Here is a 14,185-nt window from a genome sequence, read left to right as displayed (position 1 = left end):
GCTGTGTACCCCACCCTGGCCTTATGTATACAAGGCCACATGTTACATTGCTTTGTTTATAGCCCAGCCTCCACAGCAGAAGTCAGTCTCCATCTTTCCATAAGGTGAGGCAGCATCAGGATATTTTAAAGCCAGAAAATCTCACAGGTCTTTTTTTTCCCCTTCAAACTGCCTCAGGCTTTATATATAACCTTCCTTTCCCTTTGTCTGGGCTGTTTTTCAAAGGTGGTGATTTGCTGCATTTCCTGGGAAAAAAATTGTACTCAGGAGCCGTATTGGTGTAAAAAGGCACTGTGTAAAAATACAGGCTCACCATTTGTGACCTGTTATCACCACTGCACTCGATACAAGTTAATTGACCTCTAGTAAACACATCAGCTCTCATGAGTGCCTCCACCCTGGCAGGGTACTTCCTTTCCAAGGCAGGAAGGACATTCATTTTGCAGGAAGAACTGAGGAAGAAGATGCAAAGACTTACATGCTACTTCATCCAAGGCTGTAACCACAAACCACAGGACTTTCCTCTCAGCCATTTTTGAACGGAGGGCTACAATTTTGTCTCTCCAGCTGACCCCTGCAAAACACAATATAAAAGCTACAGCCACCAACTTTACGTAAACACAGACCAATGCATTGGATTTTGGAAGTACCCAAAACACACTGTGTTTGGCTTGTGCTTCTCACTCCTTTCTAATAACTGATATGAACTATCTCAAACAAGCTACCCTCCAGACATCCATGGATTTGTTTTGAAGTTAGCAAATGGTTATTTGAAGTTTTGAGGACAAAGGGGTCATTAGCTGAGGTTCTATCACTTTCTTGATCTATTCATAGTGGGTCATATTGCACTGTAGTACTGTTTTTCTCACTACTTTGTAAGAGGAAAGCAAAGGGGGATAGGGCAGTAGAAAAAGTCCTTGTCTATTGGGAGTTAAGCTTCTCACCTGTGTAACTCAGATCAAGCGTGAGGAGAGGCTTGCAGGGGCGCTGAGGACAGTCTGTCCAGATTGTATCGATAAGGTTTTCTTTGACAGGCACAAGGTCGTGACCAGCACTTCTCAAGGCTTTGGACATCCTCTTCCACTGGTCTGCCAAAGGGAAAGAGTCAAGAGCGATGACTTTAAAGAACACACACTGGTTTAGCAACAGCCCCATTCACAGGGGGCAAACTGAAGAATCTGAGACTCCTCCTGTCCTTACAGACTCTCCTTCTTCCCATTCCCTTAAAAAACAAAGCAAAAGCTATTACAATTATAGTTCCACAAACGCAGCCACTACAGCCAGCAGCAGGTACAGAACCTCACAGCCCTGGAGCCTCATGCTTGAGCTGAAGAAGAACTGCTCCAGCTGGGAGACCGAAGTCACTAGAAGAAGCCATCCCAGAGGCTGCCATAAGGGTGTCCTCTACCCCAGTGCAGTACCATGCTAGATCTAAACTAGACAAGAGATGAGATGGGCTTCCACACAGCCACAAGACTGATCGTTAGCCTGTCTGAATCAAGCAAATGTTTCCCCTTGCCTCCAGTGACCTTTGGACTGGGACCCATGTTCTGAAACATATGTAGATGGAGGCTCATTCATCTGATATAAATGGTACCTTTCCAGGAATGTGCTTCCTACAGGGAGAGCTGCAGAGGTGCCAAAACCACCAAGCAGGACTAGCAGTGTGAGTTTTGCCTGGGTATTCAGGCTCACATACCGGCCAAGACATTCACCAACTTTGTACTGAAATGCCCATGACAAGCCACAGCACAGACAAAAGGAGGCGGATTGGGACTCCATGCTCCAAGGAGGCAGAGTGGGTCCAGAGGAGGGCCACAAAATTATCAGAGGGATGGAACACCTCTTCTATGAGGACAGGCTGAGAAAGTTGGGGTTGTTCAGCCTGGAGAAGAGAAGGCTCCAGGGAGACTTCATTGTGGCCTGCCAGTACTTAAAGGAGGCCTACAGGAAAGATGAGGACAAACTTTTTAGTTGGGCCTGTTGCGACAGGACAAGGGGTAATGGCTTTAAACTAAAAGAGAGCAGATTTAGACTACATACAAGGAAGACATTTTTTACAGTGAGGGTAGTGAAACACTGGAACTGGTTGCCCAGAGAAGTGGTAGGTGTGCCATCCTTGGAAACATTCAAGGTCAGGCTGGACGTGGCTCTGACCAGCCTGGTCTAGTTGAAGATGTCCCTGCTCATTGCGAGGGGGCAGGAACTAGACGACCTTTAAAGGTCCCTTCCAACCCAAACTATTCTGTGATTCTATGACTCTGCTCTTCAGGTAAGGTCACTGCAAGCCCAGAGAGTAGTTCTTATCCTTTGTGTTTCAGAGTCAATGCACTGCTGTAGAGCTCTTGCAACACATGCCTAAAACTGAAATCCAACCTGTTTTGCCTAAAAGTTCAACCCACCACCCCATCTGGGCTGAAACATGGTTAGCTACATACCATCACACACCAGCTTAGCCAGAGAAGCAAGGAAGCAAAATCTAGTTACCCAACCCAGAGTTATAAATTAAAGTAAAACCAACCAGCCGGAATAATGAAAGGGTCCACTCCCACCTTCGAGCCTTCTGGGAGGACACTCACTAGCCAATCCTCCTGAGTCGGTGTATCTTTCAGACCTCCACGGATTTGGAAAAAAAAAAAAAAAAAAAAGATTCAAAGAAGCAGTCATACTGAAGCATTCCCACACTACCCAAAAAGTCCAAGCTAACACATCAGATACATCTTACATCTGCTAATGAATACTAGACCCATGGGCAAGAAGTCACAGGACACTAAAGCAGGAGCAGCAGTGTATCCAGGATGTCCCTAAGCCCCTGCATGATGGGGTATCCCTACAGCACAAGCTGTAACATGGGCAAAGTGACCACATAGCCTGTGACTATTCTCTGTTTATCAGGGAGCAGTATCCCAGCCTCCTGCGTACCCATTTTCATAAGTGTCCAGTTGTTATCCATTTGATGTGCAGCTTGCAGGAAGTAGCGTCCATCTGTCCACATGGCTGCATGCTGTTCAGTTACTATGGCAGTACCTAGGCAAGAAAGCAGAAAGATGCAGTGATTTAGAGGTGGTCAGCCACCATGCAGAGACACAGAGAGCTGGGGAAGTGTTTGAAATGCACACCAATACCCCAAAAGACAGCTCTGCTCACTTTGCAAAAGTCAGTCCTGTTTCAGTGGAGATATTTACCGTTCCTCCTGCACTACCACCTTGCAAATCCTATCAGAGACACTATGCACAAGGATGCAGCTTAATGAATTGCCTCAGATGAATTCAACTTAAGCATATCTCAGCCAGTCAGTGGAACTGGGTAAATGGGGCTTTCCAAACTTTCTGTAAGAGAGATTGTGGTCTCCACCTGGCTGTTTGTCACAGTAACACATACTGTACATCCCTGGACTCCATCCCACCATCTTAAGGGGAGTAAGCCTGAGCTCTGGCCATCCACAAGAAACAGCTGTCACTAGGCTAGCAGACGTGGGTATCACTCCCAGCTGTCAGCTGCACCCTCTTCCCAAATGCTACAGCTCGAGCAGAGATGACTGAACAGGAAATATGAACATAAACTTCTGCTTGTTTCAGTGTCTGTCCTATTCCACTGACTACAGATGAAGGGATGCAAGCAGACAGCTGAGGGGCAGTGAGATCTCAGCAAGGCACTCTAGCAATTAAAAAAAAACAAAACAAAACAAAACAAAAAAAAAAAACCCAAAAAACAAACCAAGGCACAAACAGAAACTGGATCCAAATGTCTTGAGTCTCTGCATCTTGACCATACTCTTGGTAACTGAAACCCAGATTAGCAGAGCAGAGATTCCAAATATTAACTCACTGTCTTCTACCAAACTTCCCCAACACAAACCCCATTTAAGCTGCTTCAGTTTGAAAAGATGGAGCAAGAAACACAAGATGAGGTCCTGTGTGAAACCTCACTGATTCACTGAGCACTAGGCTGGGAACACAGACCTTCCAAGTACATAACAAGGGCCCAAAATAGAGAGGAAGGTTATGAAGAGGCCATGCAGAAGGCGTGAAATTAATACAGGATTCATGTTACCCATTAACAGCAGCCCACAGCCCTGGATTTATCACCTTCTACATGAGGTCCCAGAGTAGTTCACAGGAACTGATGAATGGACCCTCTAAGCACATAGGTAGCAGTATTTATTAACTCGATTTACAATTAGGGAGAGAAATAGACCTCAATAGACTAAAGCGACTTTCCAACAATCACACGGCAGAGTAAGCTGCAGAACTTAGGGTACAGCTAGGGTAAAAACCATGTCTCTTGAAACAGACCTATCCTACAGCCAAGAAAACATCCTGTCTCGGCAAGATAAGCAAACTTTTCCACAGTGTTCAGTTTCCAAATGCAGTGTTTCTGGCCCTGGCTCTGTTCAAACAGAAAGGCTAGCTAAAGTCCACCTACTATTCACCCAGCCCAAACGGGCAATGTGAAAATCTGTTCGTACTGGCTGCACATCAAAAGAAATGACTGTAGGTTACAAGCACCACATTAAAGAGTTAACAGGATTTTACTTTACGAGCAGTTCATTCAGGGGTCAAACATTTTCTGAAAACTTGTTATTGCACTGATATTACATAATTCCAGCGGGTAGCCAAGACATAATTCTGCAGATGCTGAAATGGGAAGAAAACAGTCCAAACAAGCTGGATAGGTTTTCTTTTCCATCCTGCCTCTATGCCATGAATGACACTATTTCTTTACAGGGGAATTATGTACAGTAGAAAGAACCCAAGTTCTGGAAAGGTACCTGCAGAGCCATCAAATCCAGAGATGAACGCCCGTCTGCAATCACAGGGTGCAATGTACTCACTCTAGAAAACAAAAGAGGCAGCAATTATTTATAGCAGCAGGGGAAAAAAAAAAAAATCAGCTGATGACAAATACTTTGATAAGCTTTTCCTTCTAAAGGACACCACAGAGAGAAAGAAATGAGTTAAAAAATCCTAGGCTCTACTCCACTGGAACAGTTAATCATCTGTGATTATATTGTATTTATGTCCAACTGGGTTGGGTTTTTTTAAGCTGCAGCACTTTTCTCCCACAAACGTCTGTAAACACTGAAGTGCTTCAGAGTTTGCAGATGTTTATTTCACACTCAGCCTCCCCTTTGGGCAACAAACAAATGCTGCCTTTGAAGCTGCAATGTGAAAGGAAGAGAAACCAGAAGCACCCCTTGATCTTGGAGACCAGAGTAATCAGCGCGTAAAATCTGTAAAACTCGCTATCTCCAGTGAAGTCCCCTCACTGGCATTTATAAGAATTCCTTTAAAACTTTCTTTTCCACAACAATGACATTGAAAGAAAATCATCAAGGTGATAAAACTGTAAAAGCTTTAAGCCTTAGGACCTTTCATAATTAGATGCTGATCCTCTCACTTCTTCCTTACCTACTCAAAATCCAACTTCACCAGAAACCACCTGACCGTGGTTTGGTGGGTAAGAGGGAATCAAAGACTACTAGTCCATCCTCATCTCAAACCCATCATAACCTCTGTGTATGGACACATCTGTTGGCAGCACTACAGAAGAGCCTGAGAATGTACAGATACCCGACATCCACACGAGCTGCCAAAATTAAAAGAACAATTGTACCTTGAAATGGCCCACACACCATTTTGATGGGATCCCATTCTGGCAAGTTCGGAGGTCAGAACTGCTGAGTTGGCCTGTTAATTAACTAGTGCAACTCAGCAAATCAGCTTAATCCAGGCTGACAGCACCAATGTTTGAGCTGCAAAACCCCTGGATTTGTACCTCTGAAACCAAAGTCTGTTCCTCCGCCCATAAAGTTTCTCTTCCCCCAGCTGTGCTGTGGAAAAAGAAAAACTTTGGGGACTGAGCTGAGAAATCACAGCCCAATCTCAGGAGGTTTTAGTTCCTACTGTGATAAATACTGCATTTCCCTGCCTCTGGCCAGGGCTATTTTTAAATCACGTGATTGTTAGAAAATACTCCTTTCAAATCTGTTACTCTTCACTGTTCTACAGAAGGCAGAAGGCTCAACACACAAAAGTGAGTGAGAAGCACAAATCGCAGCACCTGCGACTAACAACTTATCTCTGCTCCTAATAACCCCACAGTCAAAACCCCTCCAGAACAGCTATGTCTCTCCCCTCCTGGGAGACGCCCTAGGCAGCAGCTACCAACCACTCACCACTAATGTTTTGAAACTGAGCCTTGGGACAGCAAAACCCATGGCCCAACAGAGGATCTGGCTCAGTAGCTTTTGCTCCCAATTGCCAGGGAAGACCCCTGGGTTATGCTCCCAAGAAATCCTGTTTTATCCAACCACTAATGAAAGTTGGCAGAAATAGGGCAGGTATTGACACCACAGGTGCCCTCATCTCTGAGTCAAACCACTTGCCTGTGCTTCTTCCTGTCCAGCCCCACAGATCCCACAGGGCTGCGACATACTCAACAGCTGTGGGGACGAGAGGGGTCAGAATACCCACTTTGAGAAGGGATGACTGCTCTCTGCATACCTCTAGCTGATAGGGTGAATTCACCTCAGCCCATCACAGCACCACCATCACCACTAACCCCCTTTAAAATAATGACAGAGACATCAGTAGATAGAGAAGCCAAAGTTGCTCTGGCAACAGAATCAAGCGCCCATTTCCCTGGCTGCCTGTCTCACAGCAGCAGGACAGAACATAAAGGCAGGGTGATGCCGGACCTAAGGATTCCCCATTTCAACATTTCCTAACAATTATTCAGCCTGTTGACTGCTACAACTCTCCCTCTCCTACACTCCTCAGCTCAAAGCTGGGACACCACGTCCCAGGGTCCAACGCCTGAAGGGGATGCTGGAAATCTCCCATTGTGGATCATATCACTAAGTACATTCCAAATCAGACCAGTGATTTCTCTTCCTTTTTTTTTTTTTTAGGGCATGTAGTGATAGGACGAGGGGGAATGGTTTTAAACTGGAAGAGGGCAGGTTTAGATTAAATATTAGGAAGAAGTTTTTCACTTTGAGGGTTGTAAGGCACTGGAACAGGTTGCCCAGAGAGGCTGTTAAGGCCCCATCCCTGGAAGTGTTCAAGGCCAGGCTGGACGTGGCCTTGGGCAACCTGGTCTAGTGGGAAGTGTCCCTGTCTATGGCAGAGGGGTTGGAACTCGATGATCTTCAAGGTCCTTTCCAACTCTAAACCATTCTATGAATCTCTTGACCAGCCCAGCAAAGACTACAGGCTGGTTTGCTTGTGCAATCTCACATTCATAGGAAGGATTAACACTGAGCTAGCTGCATTAACAGCACAGAACAGTGAAATGGATTGAAATAAGTTTAAACAAAAAAAAAAAAATCATCTACAATGAAAAAAAAAAAAAAGTCTACCAGTTTTAGATCTGGTAAAAGCTGACCTAAGATAACAAAGACGTTGACTGAGTGGGAAATATCTCATGCTGTCCCATTCACAGACAAATCCAGTGAATGTTTTAAGAGTTTACAATGAGCAGATGGGCTTTAAAAGGGACTACGAGGGATCTGGAGAGGAAGACGGTTCATTCATCTGTCAGCCTGAATTCTTGCACGTCCACCTGTTCTGTTCCATGCAGCAACCCCTACTGTGCAAAGATGAACCCATGTTTTGCATAAGCTAAAATTACAAGGAGAACACCTGCATACACCACACAAAGTACAGGCCACAGCACAGTCAGAACAAGGTATTCCCCAGGGCTTGTCTTGCAGCTCTGATGGCCTTCAACCTGGCCTTTCACATCTGCTGTCCACCACACCTGTCAGTCCTTGACACACAGACAAAACTGGGGGCTGCGACACAGAAACCTTCAGCTAAGCCAGGAAGAACCCAAAAAAATCACAGATGCTTATCACCAGAGCCTGCATGGTTGGGCCATTAACATGTTAAAGCTTATTCTATTCTGATGTCAACTGAGATCAGCAATAAAAAGTGCAGCTCACTGCCCTTAGAGCTACGATACTGATGCCAGTAAAGAACAAACACTGCTGTGTACTTGGAGGGAGGTCGGAATTCACTGCCAAAAACCTAACTGCATTGGTAAGATCTGGAACAGGTCAGTGTAACCTGTGCATAAGCTGTCTCCTCTCTTGCTTTATAATTCTGCTGATTTCTCGGCTCCAAATAAGTGTGTGTCAGAAGAGACAGTCCTGAGCAGAAGACAGCATCTCTGCCAACCCAAACACGGGGCCCTCAGCTGGGATGTGGAAGACCAGCCAGATCTGACCAAATTTGTTTTCACTGAGTCAAGGCCTGGGGGCAGAAGCCAGCTCCAGTTAAGCTGTGACTGGCTCCAAACCCAAGCTCTAATCCAAATATCATTCCCTCCCATTAAGAAGAAAGCTCCTCCAATATCTGAATATTCCTAGATAAGCAAACTCCAAATTTAATGGAGTTGGGCAACTCAACATAAAAATGGATCCTGCATTTACCACTGCAACACCCCAAAAGCTCAGACCGGCATTTTTAACCAAACCACAAAGGACCTAGATGCCTCATTCCCAAACACGTGGCATTTCACCCCTTCATGTTCCTTCGACATCCCCAGCAACAAGTTCCACCCAGCACTCATGAAAGGAAGTGGGCTCTTCAGCTCACTTTTGGCTGGGACTGCCCTCCTTTCTCACCAGCCTTTGGACCACCCAGGTCCCCAAGGAAACAGCCCATTTCTTATCACCAGCATCAAGTTTCAAAAATCAAAGCAGCCAATATCCAGGGCTGGCTGCAAGAGCCACAAATCCAAGGTATTAGCAGCCTTGGTTAAGCCAGAGTCAAAGCCAGCTGTGTTTGAGAAGCTCTGCAAGTCTTTCAGCTCCTTACACAACCAGTCATGGAAAGCAAAGGATACAACTGGTGGTAAGCCTCCTGGCAGTATTATAACCTAAGCCTTCCAGCCTTGGCAGGAAAACCATTATTAAAAGCATCAGAGAGCTCAGAGCTCAAACATTCCCAGTGTTACAAAGAGAAATTAGTCAGCAAGTTACAGCATCATGGTGTATCAGCATCAGTCCGATCCAGGGGTTCCTTTGCAACGTAGAAGGGAATAAAGTTCCCCCAATCTAAACTCTGTGTCAACATCACAGGAGGGAAAGCCCTCTTTGTTGACATGTTCTCTGATGTGGATCCCAGGACAGCCTCAGGAACAGCTGAGAGAGGCAAGGACAGCAACAAGTAGCTTGGGCTGTGGGAAGGAAATGGCTCAAGCCACCAAAAGCTTGGGTATCATTAAACCACAGTCTTCTGAGTCATGGAGGGAGCTGCCTTAGAGCAAAATCTGACTGCAGGGCTGTAAAGTTCTTATTTGTGTACAGGAAACAAATCCTTGCTGGGAACATCGGGAAGCTGCAAATCTCAGCTCATCACAATTTACCTGGAATCAGTAAGTCTGTTCTGGGATCAACAGGTTTCCGCCAATGCCTAAAATTGCACTAATTCCCAAACCTCACAGACAAAATCCTGCACTAGCTAGTCAGGAGGCGCCAGAATCAGCAGCTTTTAGTAATCGTTTCCATCCAGATAGAGTCGCTCTGCAGAGAAACCTGACCAACTCGCCCAGCAGGAAATAGCAACATGGGGTTCTCTGCTTAACTGCACTCTGTCAAGGAAAGAGAGCAACAGAAAAACCCAGAAGTCCTGAGGGTCACATTCTTCAACTCACATGACAGCATTTAACGTCTAGCAAAATGAAACCAGAGTTATATATGGACAGAGGCAGCTTGAGGCAGGAATGCAGCAGACAATAGCAGCTGCAGAAAACGCCTTCCCTCTACCTGCCCAAGTTTGGATCTCCCTAGGAAGAAACATGATGCTGCACATACGGTCCCAGGGCACAGGCATGTCTGGGCCCAGCTCACCCCAGTGCCAAGTCAAGGGCAAAGGTTCCGATTCAGTTGCCTTTTGCTCTCATGCATCCTGGGGTAAAATACAGCTTTGGGTGCGAGCCAGGAAAGCTTCAGGTCTTTTGTTTCCTGAAAATGGCTAAGGAGGGAAAAACCCTTGGCAGTCCTTGGGTCTCCTAACAGAGCAGACAGAAGAATGAAACTAGCATATGAGCAGGCAGGGGAGATAAAAGGCAGTTCAGCAATTCAGAATTCATATCACAGACTACAAAAATCTTAACGGTGGAAGCAGCACACAACACAGTTACCACCACGGGTTACCATTCTGGGTCCAGACTTCTCTCCTGTCTTTAGGGCACAGAACAAGCTGATGCAGAGCAGCATCAAAAGGGAAGTGTCATTGTGGCCTGTTACTTCCCTGCCTCTCCAAAGGCCCCTCTGAGTGGGACCTGAAGGGCTTTAGCATAAGGCAGCAAATTCCAGCAAGAACCGGATCTAGCAAAGGGAAAGCTCTGCAATTAATCCTTTGCCACCTCGCTTAAGAATATGCGTTGATCAGGAGGTGCTAATGGAGAAACTAAAACCCAGATAATGCTTTTTCCTCCCCCAATAAATCCATTCATCCCAACAGCCAGGATGGAGGCAGCAAGTGCTCTGGCAAGCTCCCTTTTCTGCAGCGTGAGCTCCCTGGAGACAATCTGATGAGATGTTGCTGGTGGAACATCAACACTGATTTGTTACAAGAATGTAAAAACCTCAGTCTCCTGAATAGTCTCCAGAAACTTTTTCCAACATGATGTTTCTCAGGTTACCCTGGCTTTTACGCTAGAACCATTAAAGCGAGTGAATGAAGGATGATTTTAGTTATCCCTGGCTTGTATTTTTTGCAGGGAAGGGAAGTCCACTCATTGCCATAATCCATCCATGCATGCATACCTGATGGGCATCTCCGGAGGGCACTATGTAGGCTTGGACAGGCTCCTGGACATACTTGGGATTCTTCATTACCTGACGCAGTTGCTTCAGCAGCTCCGTTGTAATTTTTGGACTCATCTTCCTACCTGCAACTAAAACAAAGCACAAAACTTCAGAGCTTCTCCAGCCATCCCAGGCCACTCATGTGCACAGGCTGGGGGCTGTCACCACTGGAAACTCCCCTTGAGGACAACTGTGCCAATGTCACCGCTCTCAGCCCAGAATTTCTCCTGTCTTGTCACCTCACTCATGTTCCCTGCGAATGAGGGATCAGGTTGAGGCTAGAGAGTCAAAGCTGGTCTATCCTGTAAAGGACATTACCCACCTGGTGAAGCACTGGCATGCCCAGTGGTGATACACATGAGCTTAACACACCTGCCAGCCCTTCTTGCACATGGACAGACCAGGAACCAGAGCACCTCAGACATGCACTGTGACAGCCAGGAAAAGTCTTAGCATGGGATGTTAAAGGTCCTAAGTACGCACAGATTACAAGAAACCCCACCCATTGTGTGCACAGAGAGAAACTTTCAGTCCTTTCACTCTGGGGGCAGAGACACCGTGTCTTATATGCCACAGGAGCACAGGTTGCTAGGAGAACAAGCCATGCATGTCAGGAACTCAGAAATGGACCAGTTAAGAATACAATTTTTAAAAGTTTCACCATAGCCCAGGATTTCATAGTGGATTGGTGATCAGATTAACTCAGACAAAAGAAATCTGCTGCCAAGGACATACACAAGGATGCATTCACCGGGCATATTTACCTCTGGGCTGCACATTAGTTCACCTAGCAAGAACACAACTATAACAAATAAGAACAGCCCGTAGAGCTCTCACAAGTGACTGCCAGGGGACAACTAGGGAGGCTTAAAGGAACCTCCTCTAAAGACCTTTGGCAAATGCTCTACAGATCTCAGCTGGTGTCAAGCAGGCAGGGGTGGGGCACAGGCTGGATGGAAGACAGCAGATCAGAGGGGAAAACAAGGGCACAGGCCAATCACCCTCCATTGCTGTGTTTTTGCACTGGATGTATCTTTGGCATTGCAGTGAACACCAGCCTCTCAGTTTGCTACTCAGAAACTGCCAATAGCTGGGTCCTGCTGTGAGCACCATGCACAGCGGTGCATCAGACCATGCTGCTGCGCTGGCATGAATGAAGGCTGCAGTGAAAGGCACCAGCTGACTGCAGAGGATGTTTAGGTTGTGGGGGAGGCCTAGCCTGAAAGCCTACGAAAATCAAGTAACCTGAACCTCTTCAGAGGTTCTCTCCATCTTTGCCTCACTCACATCTCCAAAGGATGCCCAAAGTGGGATAATCCCCTTCCTGGTTATCTACCCATTCCTTTCACAATCTTTAAGAACGTGCTGGGATCTTACAACTTTAATGCTGTCACTTTCCAGGGCAAGGTGGGTAGGCTCTGTGCTCTCCAATAACACGCTATGCAGTTATTTTATTCTGACCAGCTCATTTCAAAGCCATGTCCACGAACAGATCATAGATGGGAGAAGCAAATAGCATGCAAATCTCAAACATCTTTTGCTGATCCAGGCACTTATTCTATTTACACCTTAGTAACTACCAGGAGACCCAAGTGACATTACGATCTTATGCCAAAGCACAGTAAGGCACACAGTCCCTGCTCTGTGATGTTTGCCATCTAAACGGGAAGGCAGAAGAGCTGCCTCCATTTCACAAGCCATAGGAAGACATGATTTGAGCAAGGTCACACAGCAGTGCCTTGACCAAGTCAGGAACTGAACCAAGATCTGATGCATTCAGGTGGAAAAATCTCAACCCAAGACCAACATTCACACATCTCATGACAGGAAGTTTAGAGCACAACAGACTTGTGTGTGACTGACTGTCTGCCCACAGGTACATTGTATTTTAAAACCCAGACCACAAGAAGCAAATCAAGCTCCAAAGGCACCCTACACTAAATCATCAAACTGGTATCTTGACTCCAGTGCCTTTGCTGGGATTAGATTACACCTCAGATTTATTTCTAGGAAAAATTTCATAGTTTTATACAGTGTTTGCAAGCTACACTGAACTTTATTATACTGTGATTGTTTCTGTCTGTCCTCTGTAACGAGCTGTTGTAACATTCTATAACATTGCTGATTTATGTTCAGACAGAGGAAAAACACAAAGGACAGAGAGCAACAACATACCGATTAGCAAGCAGAAAAGAATCTCTTTCTACAAACTCATAAGGACACAGCTTCCTTTCTTGACCTGGGTTTCGTCTCCAGGAGCCTGAAAGTCTCATTAAAACAGGCAAGGAATGACAAGGCTTTGCCTTTTAATAAAGCTCCTTGCTGACAAGCCACAGTCTTCTTAGCAAGCAAGAGATTCTCTCAAGGACAAAAAAAAATTCATTTAAAAAGTACTCTCACTGTTGAAAGATTTGCTTGCAATATTAAAAACACAACTAAGCTAGATTAGCAACAAAACCCATATTAAGGGGGACATCTATTTTAGATAACCCCTACAATAAAAGAAATCACTTTTAAAAAATCCTCCACAAACTTTCCAATAAAATTTGCCTTCAATTTCCAGAGAATGAGAAGCCGTTTTCTCCCAGACCTTGGGTAGTTATTTACCCTGGTCCCCCTATAATTTTTAACAGGTGAGCTTTCCTTTCTTGGCCATAATTATAAGCCTCTACAAAGTTAAAACAGCTTCTCTATCATTATTTCATCACTCCAGTGATTAAAACCAAGCACAGGTGAAATGAAGATAGTGGATTTAGCAGTGCAAGAAACAGTCCCATTCCCTGCCCTACCTTTTTCAAACGTACCAGACTGCTGTGTTACCTGCCTCTGTAGTTCCCCACGTCTGGACGCCTCTTGCCTCTGCTCACATAAAATACCATTCAGCTCTTTGCTTCGCCTTCATAAGCTCCTCTGTGCCTGAGAAAGCAAAGGGCAAAACTGAAATGGCTAACAAACTTTGGCCCCCATAAAATGTTCTCCTCCTCCAGCAAAGAGCTGAAAATGCATTAACACCACGTTCCACTGGCAAGATTAGAGATGCACCGAGGGTGACCCATACTGGAGCAGGGAACATCAAGGGTCAGGCATTTGCTTGTCAAGACTTACGATTAAATCTTGCACACGTGTGCTGTTTTATGTGAATTTGTTTTCACAATCATTCTGCCAGAGGCCACACCTCATTTCACAGATGGGGAAACTAAGGCAGAGCAAAAGTAACACGCAAAGTATCACTGCAGCACGATGGCAGTCAGGGTTGGATCCCAAGATCTGTCACTGCCTAGACATATGTTATCTACACCTCACTCAGACCACAGGATTCAGTTCTCCAAGAGCCCAGGCCAGATCCCGCCTGAACAGCATCTC

General features: G+C 45.6%; 1 protein-coding gene across 1 annotated transcript in view; it reads right to left on the bottom strand.

The window, feature by feature from the left end:
* Nucleotides 1–13,741, bottom strand: part of XPNPEP1 (X-prolyl aminopeptidase 1) — a 31,751-nt gene extending 18,010 nt beyond the window's left edge. The window contains exons 1-7 of the mRNA XM_082486201.1: nt 13,643–13,741; nt 10,781–10,911; nt 4,772–4,835; nt 2,923–3,027; nt 2,522–2,614; nt 945–1,088; nt 479–574 (exon numbers count right to left, since the gene is read on the bottom strand). Coding sequence (XP_082342327.1) covers nt 479–574; nt 945–1,088; nt 2,522–2,614; nt 2,923–3,027; nt 4,772–4,835; nt 10,781–10,897 — 619 coding nt within the window. The 5' untranslated portion in view covers nt 10,898–10,911; nt 13,643–13,741. The remainder of the gene's footprint in view (nt 1–478; nt 575–944; nt 1,089–2,521; nt 2,615–2,922; nt 3,028–4,771; nt 4,836–10,780; nt 10,912–13,642) is intronic.
* Between the last annotated feature and the right edge of the window lie 444 nt (nt 13,742–14,185).

This window comes from Vanellus vanellus, assembly GCF_965231255.1.
Source record: "Vanellus vanellus genome assembly, chromosome: 7".
Taxonomy (NCBI): domain Eukaryota; kingdom Metazoa; phylum Chordata; class Aves; order Charadriiformes; family Charadriidae; genus Vanellus; species Vanellus vanellus.
Note: the sequence above shows the minus strand (reverse complement) of the source record. Positions and strands in the feature narration are given on the sequence as shown.